Below are 21,920 nucleotides of genomic sequence, written 5' to 3' on the forward strand. Positions count from 1 at the left end.
TAACACATACAAAGTTATACGTAGAAAGCCTGCCAAAAACACTTCATTAAGCAAAAACTGCTACTACATAAAACCATCTGTAAACGGAGAATATTAATAGCAAGAACCTCATAAGGTTGTTGTAAAAAATTAAACAAATCATACATATAAAATGTTTAGAAGGTCATCTGACACATAGTGAGCACTCAAAAATTTATGCTATCATTATCATTATTACTCTATCTCATAACTTGCCTCTTTTCAACAACTCTCACCAATAAATCCTAAAGATGCTCTTACTTATGTTAAAGAATATTTACTAGATACTGTAATTAAAATTCAATAATCATTAGAATGTTTTGAGAGAAAAGATTAATAACACTTCTGTACCTCTTCATATCTGTCAAAAACTGCTCCTTCTTGCAAAAAGGAAGGAACTTCCTTCTGCCAGTTAAATTCATAAGGTTTGGCCATGATTATATTCAAGACCTAAAAGTGAAAAAGAATAGCTCATTAGTATATAAAATGAAGAAACAATTGAGGATGGTTAATCAGTTTGCATTTCTGTGTTTGCAGAAGTTTTTCTTTAAATATGTGGAATAGGCATTTTTTCTTCTTCCCTTTGTCTGACCCCCAACTTGCTTTCTTTTGTCTAAACCTGGAGCTATCATAATCAGGAAATACCAGAGGTGATCATTTGAGAAGTTTCCATTCCCTCTCCAAATCCTATAAAATAACCAGATGTGCGTGTGTGTGTGTGTGTGTGTGTGTGTGTGTGTGTGTGTGTGTGTGTATGTGTCTGTATATATAAAGGCACCAGATAAAATAAGAAAACCGTAGACCAAAATCTATGCATAAGAGAGGACTGCTGTAAATAGCTAAGGGCACCATGGGATTGAAAGTGAACATATGGGCTGGAGGAGCCCACAGGGTATAATTTGCAGAATCAAGTAGGCATAGCCAGAATTTCTTTGAGCTCTTGGTCATCTCTTTAGACTTCTCTTAGGCTCTCTTTCCCCAACCCCTTTGTTACTCACCCCTTGCGCCATGCAGGGAACAAGAGAATGCCTGGTTTTGAGGCAGCCAGCTGGGAGGGGGTCCCTGGAGAAACTCCAACCAGCCTGCCCACTGTGGTGCTCCGGAAGCTCAAATCTGTAGGGAGGAGGACCTTGGCCCCTCCTCTTTCTGTGTGGAACCTGGGAGTCCAAGGGCTGGGCAGGAAGCCCTCTCTGTAGCAGGGACTCTGGCCTTGCAAGAGTCCCTGTTGCCTCTTTTTTCTTTCTTTCACCCAATGAAACCCTGTCTTAATCACTATTTAAATTGTCTGTGAGTCAAAGAACCCCATTTTTAGCTGAACTAAGGAAAAGTTCTGCAACAGTTTTATTATAGTCAGTGAACAGGACATTTACAGAGAGGCTAGGCACTGTTCAGAGCGGCTCCCTGCACCCAGGAAGAACTCAGTGTTCCTTTTACCCATGCTTGTTGGCAATCTGCACCATGGTAGGAATGCAGTAACTACAAGTCGAACATCTTGCATGACAGGCCAGCACGCAACCAAGAATCGCCAAATAGTTAAGTAATGCCAAGAACACAGAAGAACACCAAACACAGCAAGTAAAACTTACACCCAAGGAAAGAGAGTGAAAAACAGGATCTGACTTCAGCATACAGATTTTTTCAGAGGGAAGAGAGAACATATTCTGTTCTTAAAATATAATTAACTACAGATACTAGAAATTTAAAATAATATTGTTGAAATAAAACTTAATAGATAAGCTGAATTGTAAAGAAAACTCAGATGAAGTACTGAACCAAGAAATTCTTTTAATTATTATTAATATATATATTTGATTGCACTTTAGGTTCGGGGTACATGTGCAGAACATGCAGGATTGTTGCATCGGTACATACATGGCAATGTGGTTTGCTGCCTCCATCCCCCTGTCACCTGCATCTGGCATTTCTCCCCATGTTATCCCTCCCCAACCTCCCTACCCCTCGCTGTCCCTCACCTATTCCCCCAGCAGAGCCCAGTGTGTGATGCTCCCCTCCCTGTGTCCATGTGTTCTCACCGTTCAATACCCGCCTATGAGTGAGGACATGCGGTGCTTGATTTTCTGTTCTTATGTCAGTTTGCTGAGAATGATGGTGGAATTCTTAAAAATGCAACACCAGTCAGGTGCAGTGGTTCACGCCTGCAATCTCAGAACTTTGAGAGGCTGAGGTGGGTGGATGACCTGAGGTCAGGAGTTCAAGACCAGCCTGGCCAACATGGCAAAAACCCATCTCTACTAAAAAACACAAAAATTAGCTGGGTGTGGTGGTGGACACCTGTAATCCCAGCTACTCAGAAGGCTGAGGCAGGAGAATTGCTTGACCCGGGAGGCGAAGGCTCCAGTGAGCTCAGATCAGGCCACTGCACTCCAGCCTGGGTGACAGAGCGAGACTCCATTGCAAAAAAAAAAAAAAAAAAAAAAAAAAAAAGCTACACCAAAAGAAATTGAAAACATGAATGAAAAAGTTGGGGATATAGAAAATAGAAAGGAAAGGTTCAACAACCTTATAAGGAGACAATGGAGGGATGGAAATAAAGCAACAGTAGAAGAACATTTCTGAAACTAGAATATTTGAGTCCTCAAAGTAAAAAAATCCAATTCCAAGTAGTGTAAGTGGGGAAAAAAGATACACACCCCCAAATATACCTCATGGTGACACTGAAGACACAAAATATGCAGAGAAATTACAAAATCTCTTAAAGATGCCCGGAGAGAAAAGATCATCTAGAGGTAAATGACAATGAGACTGAGACTAATATCAGGCACATCATCCACAACACTAAATGCAATAACACTATTTCAGAGTTCTGAGAAAAATAATTTGGGATTTAAAATTCTGTGTTTGATACTGTTTAAACTTTTAGGAGAAAATGCAGTTATTTACAGACTTGTAAATAACTGAAAGATTTAGTGATCTACCCTGGAAAATGTAAAATATTACATATTCTGTCAAAAGGAAAATATAGAGAAATAAGAGAGATAATGAAAAATAATATTGAGAAAAAGAAAGTAAAAAGAAACAATAGGCTTACTTGTAAGTCTTACTGTATTATGCCAAAAAGGTAGAAAAGAATAAATATATTTAAAAATTAGCCAAGCCAAATCCCAGATTATATCAATACATGAGTTGTGGCCAGCAACGTGGTTGGAGGAAGGAGGTATGGGACAAAGGGAAGTAAAGCCATTTTGGGAGGGGAACAGAGATACTTAAACCTCTAGACATTAGCAGAATAATATAAGTTTAAATATGGGTGCTAACAATTTAAGAGTTTTCCTATAGAAAATTAAAATTAGAAAATATAACTTCCAAATGATTAGCAAGGGAGAAATAGCAAAAGAAACTTGAGCTTCCTTTAAAAAGAAAAAGAATGGAGAGAAGACAGGAACACATTATAAATAGAAAACAAAATAAAACGATACACCACTAAGCATTGTAAATATGAATTGGTTAAATTCACTTATAAAAGAGGTTTTCAGATTAGGTAATATTATGGTTGTTTACAGAAATATTTTGAAAACTAAGAAGTTTGAAAATGCAGGGATGAAAAAAGATACCATGGGCACATGCTAAGAAAAAAAAAGAAAACAGTTATAACAATAAAAGGACACAAAGCAGACTTCAAAGGAAAAAGCACAGTCAGAGTGATAACATATCAATTAACTGTCATTAATATTTAAGCGTGTGACCACACAGCATCAAAACACATGTTGAAAAACTGATAAAGTACAAGAGAAATTAGCAAAGTCACAAACAGGAGATAATGATTCTCCAAAATTAACAGAATAAGAAGACAATGAAATAAGAATCTTCTTGAAGATCTGAATAGCATACTGAATAATTAGTAGAAACAACCCAAGGCAACATAAATAACAGAACTTAATGAGCTGTATTCTCACTCTTAATATATTTATTCTCTTTCTAAATATATTATTTTCTTCTTTCCTTCTTTTGCACCCTGGCTACCCACACACATGTGACAATCTCAAAATCTGATCACCATTAGGCCCTAGAGGAAATTTCAGCGTTTATCAAAAGGCAGAAAATATGGTGGCCACGCTCATTGACAACAAGGAAACTTACATATTAATGACACAGAGTGCACAACATCTATCTACATGAAAAATTAAACATTCACACACACATACACACACTCCTAAGTCATTCTTGAGTTAATCGGAAATCATAAACTTTTTAGAAAGAAAAGATGAGAGCATGACAAACCAAAACCTAGATATATAATATGTAGCCAAAAAAACAGTCAAAACAATGGTCATCAAAAGCCAAAATTAATTCTTTTCTGAATATCTGCATTGGACATATATTTGGCAAGTATTGAAAGCAAGACTGAGAGACATAGAGAGAGATTCAGTTGGGGGAAGAGGAGAGGATGAGGAGGAGGAGGTGGCTGAAGCACAAACTCACAACAATTACAATGAAAAGTGGGATATAATTAAAGAAGAAGAATGTGAACATTCTAAGAGAATAGTATGTATAACTTTAATCAGACTATTTTAAAAACTAAATAAAGTATATCTCTTTCAAGGCTAAAATTCATTTGGCTTAAATTAGTATAGCCATTGGCAAAAACAGTATGGAGGTTCCTCAGAAAACTAAAAATAGACTTTTGGTTTTTTGAGGAACTAAATGATCCAGCAATCTCACTTCTAGGCATTTACCGGAAAGATCTGAAATCAATGTGTCAAAGAGATATCTGCATTCCTATGTTCAATGTGGCACTATTCACAATATCCAAGTTATGGAATCAACCCAAGTATCTAACAACAAATGAATGCATAGAGAAAATGTGATGTATGATACACAGTGAACTATTATTCAGCCTTAAAAAAGGGAAGAAATTCTGTCATTTGTGATAACATGGATGGAACTGGAGAACAGTATGCTAAGTGAAATAAGCAAAATAAAGACGAATATACATGTTCTCACTTACATGTGAAATCTGTAACAGTTGGACTCAAAAGCAGAGAGTAGAACAGTGGTTACCAAAGGCTGAGGAGTAGAAAGAATGAGGAGGTGATAATCAAAGGATACAAAGCCTTCTATCAGGTAGAAGAATTAAGTTTGACCTTTTTTGAGATCTTTTGTATAGCTTGGTGAATACGGCATGTATGTGCACAAATAACCACACAATTTCCACCTAAGAAGCTTAGAAACAAGCTTTGGAGGTAGATGACATGCATTCATGTCTTCTATGTTATAAAACAGATCTGCGGAGAAAAATTGATTCACAGATCCTCCTCCACCTTAATAACCAACTACAGGGGGCTAAATGTTAGCTTGAAAAAACAGATTTTAAAACATCATAATGGCTGTTAAATACAATAAGAAGTTCTTTGAAAGTTCAGCTTGTTTAAGTTTCCTTATCCTTTGTTACCTGCTTTCAAGGTCAGACTTCCTTCCTCTCTCTGTTCCCCCAGCCCTGGTAAACAACCTGTCAGTCCTTATCTATAGGGCCCACATTCCACATCTGCCACACACTCTTTGTATTACCCCTCCCATCACAACAGCTTCTCCCACTGAAACGGATCTTTCCACCTTCCCACTGGTGTAACCACATTCCTGAACTTTTCAAGTTAGCCCATCTAGTTCAGCTTAGATTGTGTGGTCCAAGTTCAGCCAATAGAGGAAAGACACAGTAACAGGGACAAGTTGTGTTAAGAGATAATTAAAACCCCTGTTCTCCTTTGTTCTGTGTGCTCTCTGCTCCCTCTACAGGATGCACCCTTCTAGAGGAGAAAAATTGCCTTGCTGAGAAAATTTATGTTCAAGTGCTATTTCTTTTGGGGCACTGAAAAAAATTACTTCTAACAGTAACCACTCCAGTTTTCCAGGCTGTAAAGAATGGTGGGCAAAACATCTCTTTTCTGCAGGATTTTATGTGTTCTATGATTGTGTCACTCCTGACAACCATAGCTTTCAATTTCTCCCTTTGGTTTCATTTCAAATCAACAAGAGGCTTCTGATACAAAAAGTTTATCTCAAAAATAAAGATAATTTTAAAAAAGCTTTTTACAGTTTGCATCATCTTTTACTGGTTTAACTCTGGCTCTCCCAACATCAGCATAAGGATCCAGTATATGATGTTTCTCAGACCTCACTACTATTCTTAACTACTAAAATAGTCATCTCTACCTTGGGTACTCATTTCATTATAATAGTCTCATGATATGAAGCACTTTAGGGATGAAGGAGGCTAATGGAAGGAGGAGGGTAATTTTGACCTTAATCTTTTCTGCAGTGGAGGTGGAATTTCATTTCATTGCTCCTTCCTTCAGAACATTGGGGTTCAGAACAGGGTAAGAGGCATTCTGGCAAAATAACATTGGAGTATCCTGACTGTTCCCAATGTTAAACTGGTGGCTGTGGTCGAGGCTGTTCTTTGTGCTAACTATGGAAAACTTCCCAGGGCCTGGCATCAGAGGCACTAGCTGGCTTATTTTACATACATGGCACAATGGTGACCTACAGACTAGAAAATGTCAACCCAGCCAATCATGTTTAACAACAGTATGATCCAGGTAATTGATTTTAAAATGGGAACAAATGAAGGTACACACTATAGTCCCAGTGACTGCAGAGAACATTAAAGGGACAGTTACTTCTTTTTAAAAGAGGGGAGGAACTGGCCACCCTATAACTACATCCTTATTGCAATTATCTCAAATCCCCATCCACAGCCAATTGGTTTTTAAAATAAGGCTCTGGTTGTGCTGTGCCAAAGTTCCTCTTCTCAAATTCTCTAGCTTGCTTTCCAAGGCCTCACTTACAAGATACTTCAAGGTTAATCGTCTCCTCCATTTCCTAGAATGGCATCACCTCATCAAGCAGAGCCCTTGCAGGAAAAGATCCACCTTCTCCTTGAGGAACACGGGAAGTGAAAGGGAATTTACTTTGTCAAAGAATAGACAGATAGCCCAAAATCTCTTGCAGTGTAAACACATTGAGTAGTTACCTAAGGAGGCCTGAGGACTTTAAATAGTTTCATTGTTTCTAAATCCTCATGCAACTGGATAGGATTAGCTACTGCACTTGGGCAGAGGAAGAACTCCCTGGACTACAGAGACTTTGGAAGTGGGCTCCGGGGGTGGGGCGCAAGAGAGAAGGGGAGTAACAGAAGATCCTGTTCCAGAGCAAGTGGCAAAAGCTCCTTCTAAAGACGGTAATGAGAAACTAGCAGAGTTAGGAGGAACACAAAGGAGCTGAGGTGGGCTGCTGAGGAGCCAAATATTCAAGTAGGACATGTGGGTTACCCATAAAGATGGCCTTCCATACATTCAGTTGGGGTGAACCAAGGAAGATATTTAGTTTTCTTAACCTACTCTGTCCTGAGTCTTTAAATCTTGTCTTCCTTGCGAGACCTATAAGGTGGTCTTTAAGACTTACCAGACCACCTATTTCAGATGTGCTGGATCAATTTTAGAGTCAATGATGCTCACTTTCCCTCACCACCACCCACAGCCTAGACCCATTTAGGGCAAAACTTTCACAAGGAATTTTTTGTCTCTGGACATGTGTCTCATGTTCTAGTATAGAGTGAACAGAGGGCAGGTATATCTGTGAAACCAGGTATATCTAAGGTCCCTGGGTATGGTAGGCTGAATAAATGGCCCCCAAAAGATACCCACCTCCTAATTGCTGGAAGTCATGAATGTTACCTTACAGGGCAGAAGCGATTTAGCAGATGAGATTAAGTGAAAGATCTTGAGATGGGGAGATAATTCTGGATCATCCAGTCGGGCCCTAAATGTCCTTATAAAAGGGAGGCAGAGGGAGTGTGACACAGGCAGAAGGGGAGGAGGCATTGTGGCTACGGAGGCAGAGACTGGGGTGACGCAAGCGCAGGTGAAGAAGAGTTGGCAGCCACTAGAAGGTGAAATAGGCAAGGAACGGATTCTTTCCCACACCTGGAGGAGATGTGGCCCTGAAAATAACTTGTTCAGACTTCTGGCCTCCAGAACTGTGACAGAATAAATATCTGCTACTTTCAGCCAGTAGTTTGTGGTAATTTTTTATAGTAGCCTAGAAAATGCATATGTTGGGCCCCCTGCAGGTATTGGGCCCCCTGAAGGTGAACATCTTTCCTAAAAGAACTAAAATGTTGCCAGATAAGTTTGGAATGCAGCAGAGACTGCTCTGATTTAAAGGGAATGGTTATTCAGCATATGTGTGCTCAACTAAATCATCAGAGGAAGACAGAAAGAAAAGTACAGAATAAACCTCATCTAGAAATTAATTCAGATAATTCCTGTCCTTCTATTCCAAAGCCCCTTTGAGGAGTAATGACATTATTTCTGCAAACTCTTCCCTAGGTTCCAAATGTCTTACAAGAATTTTGCATCTTAGCAATAAATACAAATTTCACATCCTGCAGCTCCCGAGAAGCCAAACAAAATATTCTTCACTTTTTATTTCTATTTGTGAAAAAATGAATTCATCTGAAAAAGCATTTGTCTCCACTTGATAACATATAGCTTTCAAGTGAATAAATGCACCATGACTCGGTTATAAATTTTATTAAGTGTAACTTTTAACTGCAACCTTATGACAAAAAAATTTTCCATAACAGATTAATCCCTTCTCTATCCAACCATACAAATCCCATTAAACCAAATAACCCATGACCTTAAATGACCTCATGACGGCACAACCAAGGTTGCTTTCCAGAACATACAGAATTGAGATAAAACTTCCACTGACCAAAAGTAAATTAGTTTACTCTATCACGCATATTTCAGTACCTTGTTCTTCAATATTTAAATAAAATATCCTTTTATTTCTAAAAACAGATCAACAAGCTATCATCAGATTATCCAGGACTTTTAAATAAGTGGCTTTACCTCAAGTAAGAATCTAATTTGATACTAATATATTGTATCATTAGTGATAACTTTACCCATTTGCAAAAATACTTCCATTTTTATTAAGTCATTAAATAACATTTTAAAAACATAAAAAGAGTACAGGATGAAGAATATGATAATATGCAATGCTGTTGAGGAATGGAGTGAGGGAATTCTTGTCTATCTGGTAAAAAAGAATTTTGTAATACATTTCTATAGCCTTGAAATATCCATATTCTTTTATCTAGTAATTCTACCAGTAGGATTTATCCTATGTAAATGTGTACAAAATCTACGTACAAGAGTACTGTTGCACTGTTTATGGTAGAAAAATATTGGCCTTATATAAGCATCACTAAGCAATTGATTAAATACACTGTAGTACCTAAATACTGTACCCATTAAAAATAACACTTTAAAGGAATAGTTATTTGCTTAACAATAGCAAATTTAGAAGCGTTTCTAAAAATAGTCACAATTTTTGTGAAACAAATACAAATGCTCTTAACATACGGTTAAGGAAAAAAAAAAGTCACAAGCTATAAAATTGCATGTGAGTCTGATCCAAATTTTTATGTTATATGCATATTGCTTACCCAGGCGCACTATTTTACAACAGAAAAGACTGGCAAGGCATATACAAAAACACATAGTAGTTACATCTAGCTGATGAAATTTTAGGTAATTTTCTTTTCTTAATAGTTTCCTATATTTTAAAATATTCACAGTGACTATAATTTTTATATTCCAGAAAAATGTTCTAAAGCAAATGGAGGATAAAATTTTAAAACTTATTTCTTGTCATATAAATCAGTTTTCAAATAATGTCTGTTTTCTAGCAGAAATCTTGGCAAGAAGAAAAAGCAGGAAGTGATAAATACATAAAGCTGTAAAACACTGTCCTTCTTTTTCAGAATTTAAAAACCTTGATTATACAATGGGAGCCTTCACACATTCCAGTTATGACTGATCCTCATACATTACTTAGTAATTCATTAGTGTTAACTGAAACCTCTGCAATACTTATATTTGGGAAAAAAACTGATTGTGACCATGCTGGAGTTAGTCTTTAATGAATTCTCAGCTACAGGAAATCTATGGCCTTTGCTATGATTTATCTGTTATAAAGGATCACCTGATTAAAAACATTTCCTGGAGTTTATTTTAAAAAGGCAAATTGCATAGGAATAAAATAAAAACAGAAAGCAACCATTCGCTATTTGTCCCTGCCTCTCATACTTCAGTATTAATCACAGTTAAGAGGCAAATGTAACTTACTTAAACTTAATAATTAAAAATAGATGAATAAAAATATTAAAGTGTGTTGCCTTTATAAATGTATTAGGTGACATTTGTGATAATGTTATAGGTTTCATTATATCAAGATTTTATAAAATATGTCTAAAATATGCTTAGTTACTTGGGGTATTTAGAGATCCAGGTTTATAAATTTATTAGATGACATTTGTGATCATGTTATAGGTTTCAGTATATTAGGATTTTGCAAAACATGTCTAAAATATGCTTAATTACTTGGAGTATTTAGAGATCAAGCTTAATTTGAATATAATGAATAACTGTCAATATATTCTAGGAAATAAAAAGTAGTATCTTTCCTCCTCCATCACAAAGTTCATGGCTGAGACCCTCCATAACAAAAAACAGATTAACAAGAGAGGCATACAAATTTATTTAATGGAAGTTTTACGTGACACAGGGGCCTTCAGAAACAGACTCACAGAAATAGAGATAATCTTATATGTCTGTGTTTAGTTTTGACGAAGAATGTATAGTCACATAGAAGTATGATTAGACAAAAGGGGGTATGATATAATGGTCATGAATTGGGGGAACTGAGAATGGTCTGTTCAGATTACTCGTGGCATCTTTGTGGTTTCATTCCTTTCCTCCAGGTATAAGTTGGGACACCTGTCACATGAAGCTATCTCAGGAAAGAAGGTCAGAGATTGACCTTCCAGTTTCTGCAGTCTTTCCAGTTTCCTTTCGCTCAAAATACTCATCATATCAAGCTGCCATGTTTTCAGGTATTGTGTTCTGAGCCCTGGCAATATAATTCCATCTGTAATAATCAGTTTTCAAAGAAATTAGAATACAATGAAGTACAACAGCTTCCTAAGAGAAGAACTGAGTTGTTTCAAAAGATTGCTTGGATGTTAGTTGGTTGCCTATAGCAACTCCCTTGGAAATGAGGTGAGTTCCTATGCCAGCCCTCCAAAATACTCTAGAACACATCAAGGAGCTGAAATTGTATTAAAAGTACATAGTTGTCCATGACTGAGGTTTTCCAGCCTGATAATCCCTTGCCACTCACCTTTTGCTTGGTGCAGGTGAGGGCTCAAGCTAGGGAGCAATAATGGGACAGGAGGACTCAGTAGCAGAAGTGGAGCCTACCTACATGTGATGTTCTCTGAGGGGCCATATGTTTAAGTGCTTAGTAAGTCCACTCCTGCTTTAACAGTATTTTGATGTTTCAGAAACAGAAAATGGTTTGCATATTAATATTCTTTAAATTTCAACAGGTTTTTGGGGAACAGGTGATATTTGGTTACATGAATAGGTTCTTTAGTGGTAATCACTGAGATTTTGTGCACCCATAACTCAAGCATTTTGTGTACCCTATGTGTAGTCTTCCATCCCACACCCACCTCTGACCCTTTCTCCTGAATCCCCAAAGCCCACTGTATCATTCTTACGCCTTTCCATCCTCATAGCTTGGCTCCCACTTATGAGTGAAAACATGTATACATATTAATTATTTTCATAGCTGTGAATTACAAAGTGACTGCTGGAAAGAAATTTCTTTGATAACATGAAAGACATATCAACCTTTAGAAAAAAAAATATATACATATATATATATATACATATATATATATATATATATACACACACATACACACACACACACACACAGAGTTGTCAGCGGGGAATACAGAAGCCTGAGGAAAAGAATATATAATCTAGCTGGGGTTTTCTCTTTCGTGAATAATAAATCTGTTTTAGTAGGATTTGTTTTTTACATATTACAAATATGTGCCAGAGTAAAAGTCTTCTTCTTTCTTATCTTTAATGCCTCTGAAATAAAGTACTTGTGTTCTTACTAAGTAAAGGGCAGGAAAGAGCAGAAGGTATTTTATTACTATTGAGAATTTAACATAAACAGAGTTAACATCATTAGCCCTAAAGAATATAAAAGCCCTGAGAAATAAGAGGATTAGGCCATCCTGGGATACTTATAAATGAAGGACTACATAGTAAGGATTTTTTCCCTCTCTCAAAAGTAGAACTTGTCACTGTTTTCAAGGACAGAACTAAGAGAATATAGGACGGACATCTACAGTTTACCGTGCAGAAAAGGAACAACTTCTCCCTTAGCAGGAGGTGTTATCCATATACAGCAATTTTCAGGGAGAGTTCAGCCCTTTTGGCTCAAACAGTAGTAATTCTGAGGTCTGGGAAAATAGAAAACAAAATGGCAACATGCACAAATTAAGTACAGCCTTAGGTAGAGGTCACAGGCTATTCAATACTGGTCTTTCCTGGATCTTTCAAGGTGTTCGTCACCCAGGGCTTCCCAGTCATAGAGGATCCTTTGTCTTTAAATTTAAAGTCCTGGGGTTCCAGAGTGGGGACCATGAGAATGGAGGCTTGGGTTGACCCCTTCCTCAGGTTAAGTTTCTTCTTTGCAGGAATACTCTGAGTTATTTCTGTTTAGTCAAGATGGGAACTCAAGCTGGGAGCATAGGGGAAAGAATAGAGAATCTTTAGGTCTCCGGGATTTGCCTTAGATTATTGGTTCTTAAAGTATGCTACCCAGACAGCAAACATCACCTGGGACTTCTTAGAAGTGCAAAATCTCAAGCCCCATCCAGATCTAAATCAGAAATTCTGCAGGTGGGGTCCAGGAGTCCACGGGGTATCCAGCTAGCCAGGTGATTCCAATGTAAGCTAAAGTTTGAGAAAACAGATCAAGTCTCCAGCAAAAAGGAAAAAAGAGGGAAGAAGAAAATGGTCTTTTCATCTTTATCCAGCCCAGGCCCATTTGCCAGGGAAAGAAACTGGCTAGGAATTTGGGAATAAAGCTTGGGTAAGTAAGAAAAAAAGTCCATTTGTCTAGAATGCACACTTTTCTCAGCAAGTCCATGGAAAGTCGAGGCTATTGAGACTTTGAAGGCCAGTATTTGCTTTCCATCGAAGACCAAGAGTACATACTGAGGGCCTGAAGTAAATGAGTAATTTCCTCAACCAGTTTTTCAATTCTCATCCTTAAGAGTTAAGTAAGAAGAAACCAGTTAAGAATGACAGGCAACTTGAAGAAAGTAAATACAGGGTGACTGAGTCATAAACAAACACTCAGCCAACACAACGTCCTTTTAATCTGCAATGCAGACTTTGCAGTCACTTAAATAACCTCAAGCAGTTACCTCTTTTGGCCCAAACCTTTATGCTCTCTGTTAACTATAAGCTATGAATGCTAATATTTCTCCTAAGAACTCAGGAAAAAAATATTGGGTAAGATTCAACCAGCAAATTCCTTTAAGTTTAAGGAGCTGCAACTGACAAATGAGCTGAGGAGAAAGATTATGTTAAAACACAAGGATTCTAGAAGAAATGTGCCCTCAGCTGCATTGGAAAGCAGCATCTTCCCTAACCACCTTTCCCTTTACATTCTCCTCTCTGGATTTGTGAGACTTGATTCCGTGCCCCTCAATACTGAGCGTTTTGCACATTTCTCATTGCTTCTCATTCACTAACTTACAGGTTATTTACTCCCCTAAACTTACTGGTTATTATTTAGAGAAACTGGGTCAGGAATCACACTGTATTTTCACTTAAGCACCTTGTACTTCCCTTCTTTGAAGAACTTACCACCCTACATGGCAAACAGCTATCTGTTTATCTGTATCATCACTATATGACCTCTGTGAAGACTAGGACCTTGTTTGCTACTATAGTGTCCAGCATATAGCAGTAAACAATGAATGAATAAAAGAATGAATGAATGAATATCTTACTCTGTGGAGGAGCTCCCAACCAACTCCCAAAACAAATCAAGGCAGAAAGGACAATGGACTTTTCTCTTACACAAATGCACACTTTATTCTTTTCTTCCTTTCCTTCCTTCACTTGCTTCCCTTCCTTTCCTTCCCTTCCTCCTTCCCTCCCTTTCTTTCTTCCTTCTTTCCTTCTTTTTCTCTCTCCTTTCGCCTTGCTCTCTTCCTCCCTCCCTCTCTTTCTCCCTCTCTCCTTCCTTCCTTTCTTCCTTCTTCTCCTTCCTTCCCTTTTTCTTCCCTCCCTCCTTCCTTCCTTTTCTTCCCTTCTTTCCTTCTTTCTTTCTTTCTCTCTCAGACTCTCACTGTGTCACCCAGGCTAGAGTACAGTGGCATGATCTCAACTTACTGCAACCTCTGCTTCCCAGATTCAGGTGATTCTCCTGCCTTGGCCTCCCAAGTAGCTGGGATTACAGGTGCTTGCCACCACACCTGGATAATTCTTGTCTTTTTAGTAGACACAGGGTTTCACCATGTTGGCCCGGCTTGTCTCTTAACTCCTGACCTCAAGTGATCCACCTGTCTCGGCCTCCCAAAATGCTGAGATTACAGGTGTGAGTCACTGCACCTGGCCAAATGCACACTTTGGTATCATTTCTGTCTATACTTGCTCCTCTCTCCAGTATCTTGAAATTCTTTTCGCAGTGTTTTGTTCTCAACTCATACCTGCTGCCTGCCTGCTGCAGGCTAAAACCAGACCTGTAGAATGAGTTTCCATTCTTTACCAGGTTTGACAGGCTTGATGGTGGCTATCAATAATTTCTAGAATAAACATTCCAACCACACCTCCTCTGTGGCCTGAACCTCTGACCTCCTTAGACCCTCTGACCACTGTCCCTTAGTAAGGGCTATTCAGCTAGGCACCTGGGTCCTCACTGGTGGGGCCTGGACCTGGACATGTCTTCATGGGGTGTATTGTGTTCTTACCCATACACACTGTCTCTTTAGAGGAGTCCTTCTGAGCAGCTCAAAGTCCCCCTGTCTCTCATGCCCTGCCCTCTGTACTTTGCCCTTCATTTGTCCTTGGACTGACTCTGCCACAATTATTAGGCAAAACATCACCAGTATGAATCATCTGTGTCAAGAGAGAAAGCTCTTTCTAGAAGCCTGATTTTGCTTTAATTATTGAACGATTTCAAAGGAAAGATTTTTATTTCATCTTCGCTTGAATAAGCTCTCTGAAGGTTGCCTCGGGCATGAGTGTGGATTAAGCCTGAGGATTTAAAATGGGACTTCACAAAAATGGGCAAAGTGCTTTGGAAAGGAGCAGGCACAAATTTAAAGATTCAAGGCATCCTTTATATTGAAACTATTTTCTGATTAAAATAAACAAACATACACACACACAACAAGCTCTTCAATTTAATCAAAATTCTTTGTATTTAAAAATTCTCCAAGCTATTTTATAAATAAGTCTTTGCTATTATTATACAGGAGTCATAAGAAGAGGATAAAGCCTAAGACCATGTATATTAGAGCTGATCCCAGACCACAGAAGGAGAAAATCAAACATTCTTCCTCAGGTTTTCAAGCTGGAGGATATCCGAAATCAACAGTCTTCATGTGTTCATGCACACAGGGGTACTGCCCCATGACCTGAAAGCAACCTTTAGTCAAAGAGATGTCACCTACATAAATCTCAAACCTCACACAAGGTTATTTATCTCCTTATGTATTCAAAATCGTTCCACCTGGACTTCAAAAGCTTAAAGTAACTACAGAGGTGGAACTAAGAGGATAGAAATAGTGAAAAAAAATTACATGAAATTTGAGGTTCAGGGAGGTTGATTTACTTTTTTTAGACATGGGCATTATTTTCAAAATATCTAAACCTTTCTTCCTCTTTGTCTTTTTATGCCCAAAAAAGGAATCAAAATCGTTATTCTCAGTTAACTTATATTAAAACTGTTACCTTTTCAGGCCCCTCCTCCCCAGGTTTGGCATTACTAATTAAGTATTACTTCAAATAATGGGAAATTTACTATGTAAATTGGCTTATGCCGTGAGACTGCACATAAAAACTAGGTGTATATTAGATGCTGTCTTTGGCTTTGTCCGACAGACCAGCAGGGAGACTGGAATTGAGTCTGTTTCATTCACATCAGAATAGCAGCAATAATATTCAACAACTTGAAATAAATCTTCTAATATGACATTGGAAACACTAATTAGAAAGATACAAATTTTATGGTTTTATAAGTAATTTGACCATCTTTAAAAATGAGTCTGCCTTTTACTACATATTACACTGTTTCTGCAATTAATATTAAATTAACATGAGCTGTATAGAACATAGCTGCTGGAAACAGGTTATACAGCTCAGAAACAGAAGGGCAATCAGAGATGGATGACCTGCATTCCAGCCCCACCTCTGTCCCAACTAAGTGTGTGACTTTGAGGAAGCCCCTTACCCTTTGAGTCTTAACATCCCTGTCTGTGAAATACAGAGGCTGAAACAGTCAATTCTTTGATGCCTTCTCAGCTTATATTAGTTTGATTAAACATTATTTGAGCTCCTATGAAATATAAATGCTATTTAAGATCCATATATATCCTTCCTGAAATATATTTCCAAAAATGAAAACATGAAAGACACATTCAGATGGGCTAAGTAAGATTTAAAACAATGCATTACTATTGTGTATTGAAGGGTAACTAACAGAGTAATGACGTAGTGGCATTTCTAGAACAACTCTTCAGTATCAAAGCACACTTTCAAGATGCCAAATCCTTGCCCAATTCTTGTAAGGTCAACAGTCTTCAAATAACTGTCCCTTTCATAAGATGTGTGCTTTTATTGGATTATTTTAAAACATGTTTGCTTCCATTGCTTATATAGAAACTGAAAAACATCCCTCACTCTAACAAGGCCCAGAGGCAATAGGAAGGATATCAAAGGTCAGAGAGTTGGATGTGAAGCGATTCCCAAGAGTTCACATGGTGTTTTATTTTAGTAAATTTCTTTAACTTCTAATTCAAACTATATCCGCAGGCTGAGGAAAAAGAGAGAGAAAACAGAGTTTCTTTAATTAAGTTCCCTGCCCCCTGTTAGACAAATCCTTGGTTTTCCCAAGTGTCAGTACTAATAAACAGTTACAAAAATTGCTTTGATCCTAGTATATGCAATCAGTCTTTTTCTGAAGGGATAATGTTTGATCCAGCATATTCTAAAATGCTACAAGACTGCAGCAAGTTTCAAAGAAACATCAGAAAGAACTCAACAGCCTGACCTGGAGACCAGGAGGATGACATTCTCATTAGGCAAGAGATGCTGGACTTTCTGCAGTAATGAGAAATGAAACTCATCACTCTGCTCTAAAAGCTTATGCTAGTGGCCATTTACCACTGACCTGACATACTTCTAGAAGCTCTCACAATAAAGGTACCTAGCATCCACTTACTGTTCCAGCATTTACCAAGTATTTTTACATACTCTTAAAATTAGAAATCTTAATTGGAAAAACGTGGAAAATAAAGCTCAGAAAGCTTAGAATCCCCCAAATATAGTACAATGATTAATAGAACTTAATAAACCTTTTGACTGAACACCCTCATTGTCCGAACTTGGTTCTCATGAAGAAAGTTCCTTAAATTTAAGTAAAAAACACTCTAAAGATATGGCCTGAGACCAAAATGAAGGAAACGCATCCTTTCTTGGGACAGTATTTAAGCTGCTTTAACAAGAAGTAGTTAAATCAAAAATAAGAATTGCTTCAATAAAGGAGATGGCCATATTACCACTATCCAATTTACCACTTTAAAATGACCTGAGGACAGAGATCCCAGTAATCTCACCATCAACATCAGTGGATATTTTATATTATTAAAAAAGCTAATAAATACAAGTTTCTTTCATTCTTGAATTCCCTTGTAAAATCAATCACTGTAAAAAGATTACTGTGTCTTTAATTCCTGGCTTTGTTTGTAGAGTGTTCCAAATGTGATAGAGAAAACTTAGTTTTATAAAAACATCACAATTTAGCCACTTAGGTCATGACATTAATTGGTCTACGATGCTATCTTGGGAATATCTGTAGGGAGTATTTTAATAAAATCAATGTTGTTGCCTATATTTAGTACTGGTGAAATCACAATTGTGATTAAGCCATTGTATATATATTTTATTTTTATTCTGCCCTATTTGAAACCAATCCCCAAGGTAAAACAGGAAAAGAGATAAGATTCAATTATGACAATTACACAAATAATAAGTTAAATTGAGTTTTGTGGACAAAACATCTACAGTCACTCAATTAATTATTGTGCCCTAAAGTAGTAAAGAGAAGAAGGCTTATAATTAAGGTACACTTTGGCCATCTATGTTACACTTCCCATGGCCAATTTTTGTGAAAAAAGGAAAATAGACTTTGCTTAATACCCTCACTTCCTGTTAACTCACTATAAATGTCTTAAAATAAGGAATCTAGCATACATATTCTGTTCAAAATATGCCTTTTTGAGTAGCTGAAGTTTTTGCTCTTCAAGCTCAATGTCCTTATGCGGGTCCTGATCTTTCTTGAAATTCCTACCTTCAGCGTGATCCTCTTTCCACATGTAGCAGTCCCTCCACCTCTTCTGTCCTCTATCCTTTTTGGCTCTCAGTATTCTCCCTCCCAGGGCAATCCTGTGGTATCACTCTTCTCCTCTCCCTTCCAAAACTCCACTCCCTCGTTTTTAGCAGCCTCCTAAGACAACTCCACCAGTGCTCCCTCCAGTATTCCAGATGTCCAAATATGTCCTGAGCTGGGCTCACTGCTACAAAAGGACTGCTTTGAAGAATAAGCCAAATTACCAAGATTGTTGGAGAAGTGAGCAATGCAAAGATCGGAGAAGTTAAAAAAAAAAAATCAACTACAGGACAAAGTAAAATGGCTTTTTCATGTGAAAAACATCTGAGCTTTTGGTGAACTCCAACCTTAATGAGCCAATGGTGATGAGGTACTTGTTGAAACCTTAACGCAGTGTTAGGGAGGTCACGGATCAAGGGATATAACAATATTAATGAACTTTTAGATCCTAACACGGCTTAGAGTATTTTACACATTTCTGTGCCACCATATTAAGAACCATATCAACAAAATAGAGGGATGTTGAAGAATATGAAAGTTATAACATTTAAGCAATAGTTGATAAAAGACAATCCTAGGGATTTCAGGCTTAATATGAGCTCTTCCTGTAATAGAATGGGAACAGATGCTAAGAAACCTTAGGTAAGCTGGGCAAAGTGCCACAATCCTGCTGATGGAGCTGTAATAGAACCACAGCCTTGAACTGCCAGTCCAAAACCCAGTCTCACTGGTGCAAAGGGAAAACATGACTTTGAAAATTCTATCTGTTGTCTAGTTTAAAAATATGGAAATTACTGTTGTTTGCCGTAAGGGAAAGAAAAACACAAGAGATCTGAAGAAATGAGATATAAGATTAAGCCATGAAATGGCAGATAAATCATGGATACTCTCTTAAAAGAAAGTTCCCATCTCTTCTGCAGTTTATGTCACAAAGTAATTTTATTAAGGTTTTATGGAAAGGTCACTATTGCATTTCTGTAATATTAAAATCTATCTTAGCATACAAAAATCCCACATGAGCCTGAAATATTAGTTCAAGACTAAGTTTATTAAGGTTTTGGCATGACTCAATATTAACTTTCTCCAAATATTACAACCATTTTCAAATCAGATAAGCAGTGGGATATAAAACTGTGGCTCATAAAAATAAAATCAGGAAAATGGAATCATTGCTTATTAGTTCTCAGAGATTAACTTTATACTCTAAAATTGTGAGGGAACTTATCAAAACAGTTCATTCTGTATTGGCACTTTCATTTCACAAAAGAACCAGACAGTAACATGGTTAAGGTCTTTGTAGCATATATCAAAGTAAACTGATATTTTAAGACAAATTCAGTTCAAGTGCCACTAATAGCTTCAGTCATCTTCACAATCCCTTCTGTTTCCTAATACTGCCTGGTATATCAGGTACTTGAGTCAGCTGAATCTGGCATCTTAAGTTTTCTAACTCATATATTCCAGAAAAGGTATAAAGTTTATCTGATAGAATCAGATAGCAGACACCTGTTATTTGGCAATACGTGAATTTACTGTCATGATTTTTTAAAAATAAAATCTTCACTGTTAACAAACATGCTAAAAACTTATGATGCTTCTGGTGAGAAAAACAAAACAAAACATTACGTGAAATTCACAGAGCACCCACTATCTCAAAGCACCTTGCATAAATACGGTATTCTTTGACTCACAGACGAGACACCTGGCAAGAGATTGAAGAAGTTGCTTGGCTTACAGCCAGGTCTCCAGGAAGGTGACCATGGAAGTCTTTCTGGTGACTTGATCATACAGATTCCAGGGGATGGAAAATCTCTATAAAGATACTGATGGCTCTTCAAAATTCCCTCCTACTAGATCTCAGGCCTCTTTCCTTCATTTAGTTCTCCGTGGACTTCAGCAGTTGATTGGAATCCTCTATCCATGAAGTCATGACTCAGAATGACTTCACTGGCATGGTCTTAAAAGACTGTGAATCCCACTGTATTTTGTGGTTATGTTTGAACCCAGATGTAGTACCTCAAGATACATTCTTAGCTCTCTGCAGAGTACTATGTCACTTTCTTAAGCTTAAGCGATTAGCCTCACAAATTGGCATTTTCTCTCTTGGTCTTGTGGAATAAAATACTGAACCCGAACTATTCTTTGACAATGGGACAAAAGGCTTTAGGCCTGAGAAATAGACGTAAACATTGAAATAAAACCAGAGTCTTCCCTAATTATTACCTTCCAAACTTCATTCTATCTCTTCCACTTATACCCATAACAATCTCCTCATATGATAAATAAATACATACTCCTTCAGCAAAACTTTTACAGAGAAAGTATGAAGGTTTTTGAGTGGAGATATATCAGAAATGTGTTAATTATATTTTAGCCTATTTGATTATTGATAAATTACCCAATTGTAGTCATCTATGTCCAAGAATTTAAAAGTAGATGGAAAAAAAACCTAAAACTCCTAAATTCCAGGCTAATTTCAAATACCCATCAACACACATACTTAGAGAAGATATCATGCATTTTCACGAGACACATGGATTCCTTTTAATGGCAAAGTGCACTCCATGTGAAAAGGACCAATTTAAAGAACTGCTTCAACCAATTACAATTCTTTTTTGGAAGCCAAAAAAGAATCCCACAAACTATTCCAAGGAGTTTCCCCATCTGAAAGAGACATGCCTATAATGCCACTTTGCAAGAGGCTCCCAAGGTAGAATAGATGATGCCTGCATGTTTATGGCATTGTTCTATTTTGCAATAGACATGGATACTATTTTCACTGCTAACCCCTGGAAGCAAACACTGGCCTTGCCCCTGGTCTGGCTGTTCACTTGCTACCTGGAGCCATATTTACTCTGGTCTTTAGTTTACCAGTCAGTGGAATGTTCCAACAAGCTCTTCTAGGATCTAAAACATCTTTTTTGTTTATTTTGTTTATGGCCCCAAAGCATGCAATTGTCGATCATGTATTTTCAATGCTGTCACCAGGAGAACTGTTTATTGGGTCACAAGGAGTAGCAAATATGGTCCGTAATGTTTATTTATTTAACTACTTTCCTGAGAAAGAGAAACCTCAGAAAGCAGTTCTACAGTGCAGTAATAAATAAGCATGTGCCCAAGCATATCAACTTATTATTAAAGAGGCCCCCTAAAAGGGTTTCTAGATTTCTTACGAATTCTAGTATGAGAACTATACTACGCCAAAAAGAACTTAGTAATTCAGGCTTCATTTAGTAAATCAGGCTTTATTTACTAAAGGCCAGAGAAAGTAAAAATAATATAATTTTTTCTTTGACTAAACAATGCACACCACAGCCAAATATTGGTCACATGAAACCAGTAAGTTGGCTATAATCAAATTATCTTGAAAATAAACAAATGTGTTC

At 37.4% G+C, this 21,920-nt stretch overlaps 1 protein-coding gene across 22 annotated transcripts in view; it reads right to left on the reverse strand.

Annotated features, from left to right (window-relative positions):
• Positions 1-21,920, reverse strand: part of PLCB4 (phospholipase C beta 4) — a 396,811-nt gene that overhangs the window by 162,334 nt on the left and 212,557 nt on the right. For 21 of the 22 annotated variants that reach the window (XM_039479588.2, XM_074406257.1, XM_074406256.1 and 18 more), the window contains one exon: positions 370-468. In XM_039479588.2, coding sequence (XP_039335522.1) covers positions 370-453 — 84 coding nt within the window. In that variant the 5' untranslated portion in view covers positions 454-468. Of the gene's footprint in view, positions 1-369; positions 469-4,984; positions 5,044-21,920 lie in introns of all 22 variants that reach the window. The other variant, XM_074406248.1, reaches the window with a different exon arrangement.

The sequence above is a fragment of the Saimiri boliviensis genome, chromosome 9 (assembly GCF_048565385.1).
Source record: "Saimiri boliviensis isolate mSaiBol1 chromosome 9, mSaiBol1.pri, whole genome shotgun sequence".
NCBI lineage: Eukaryota > Metazoa > Chordata > Mammalia > Primates > Cebidae > Saimiri > Saimiri boliviensis.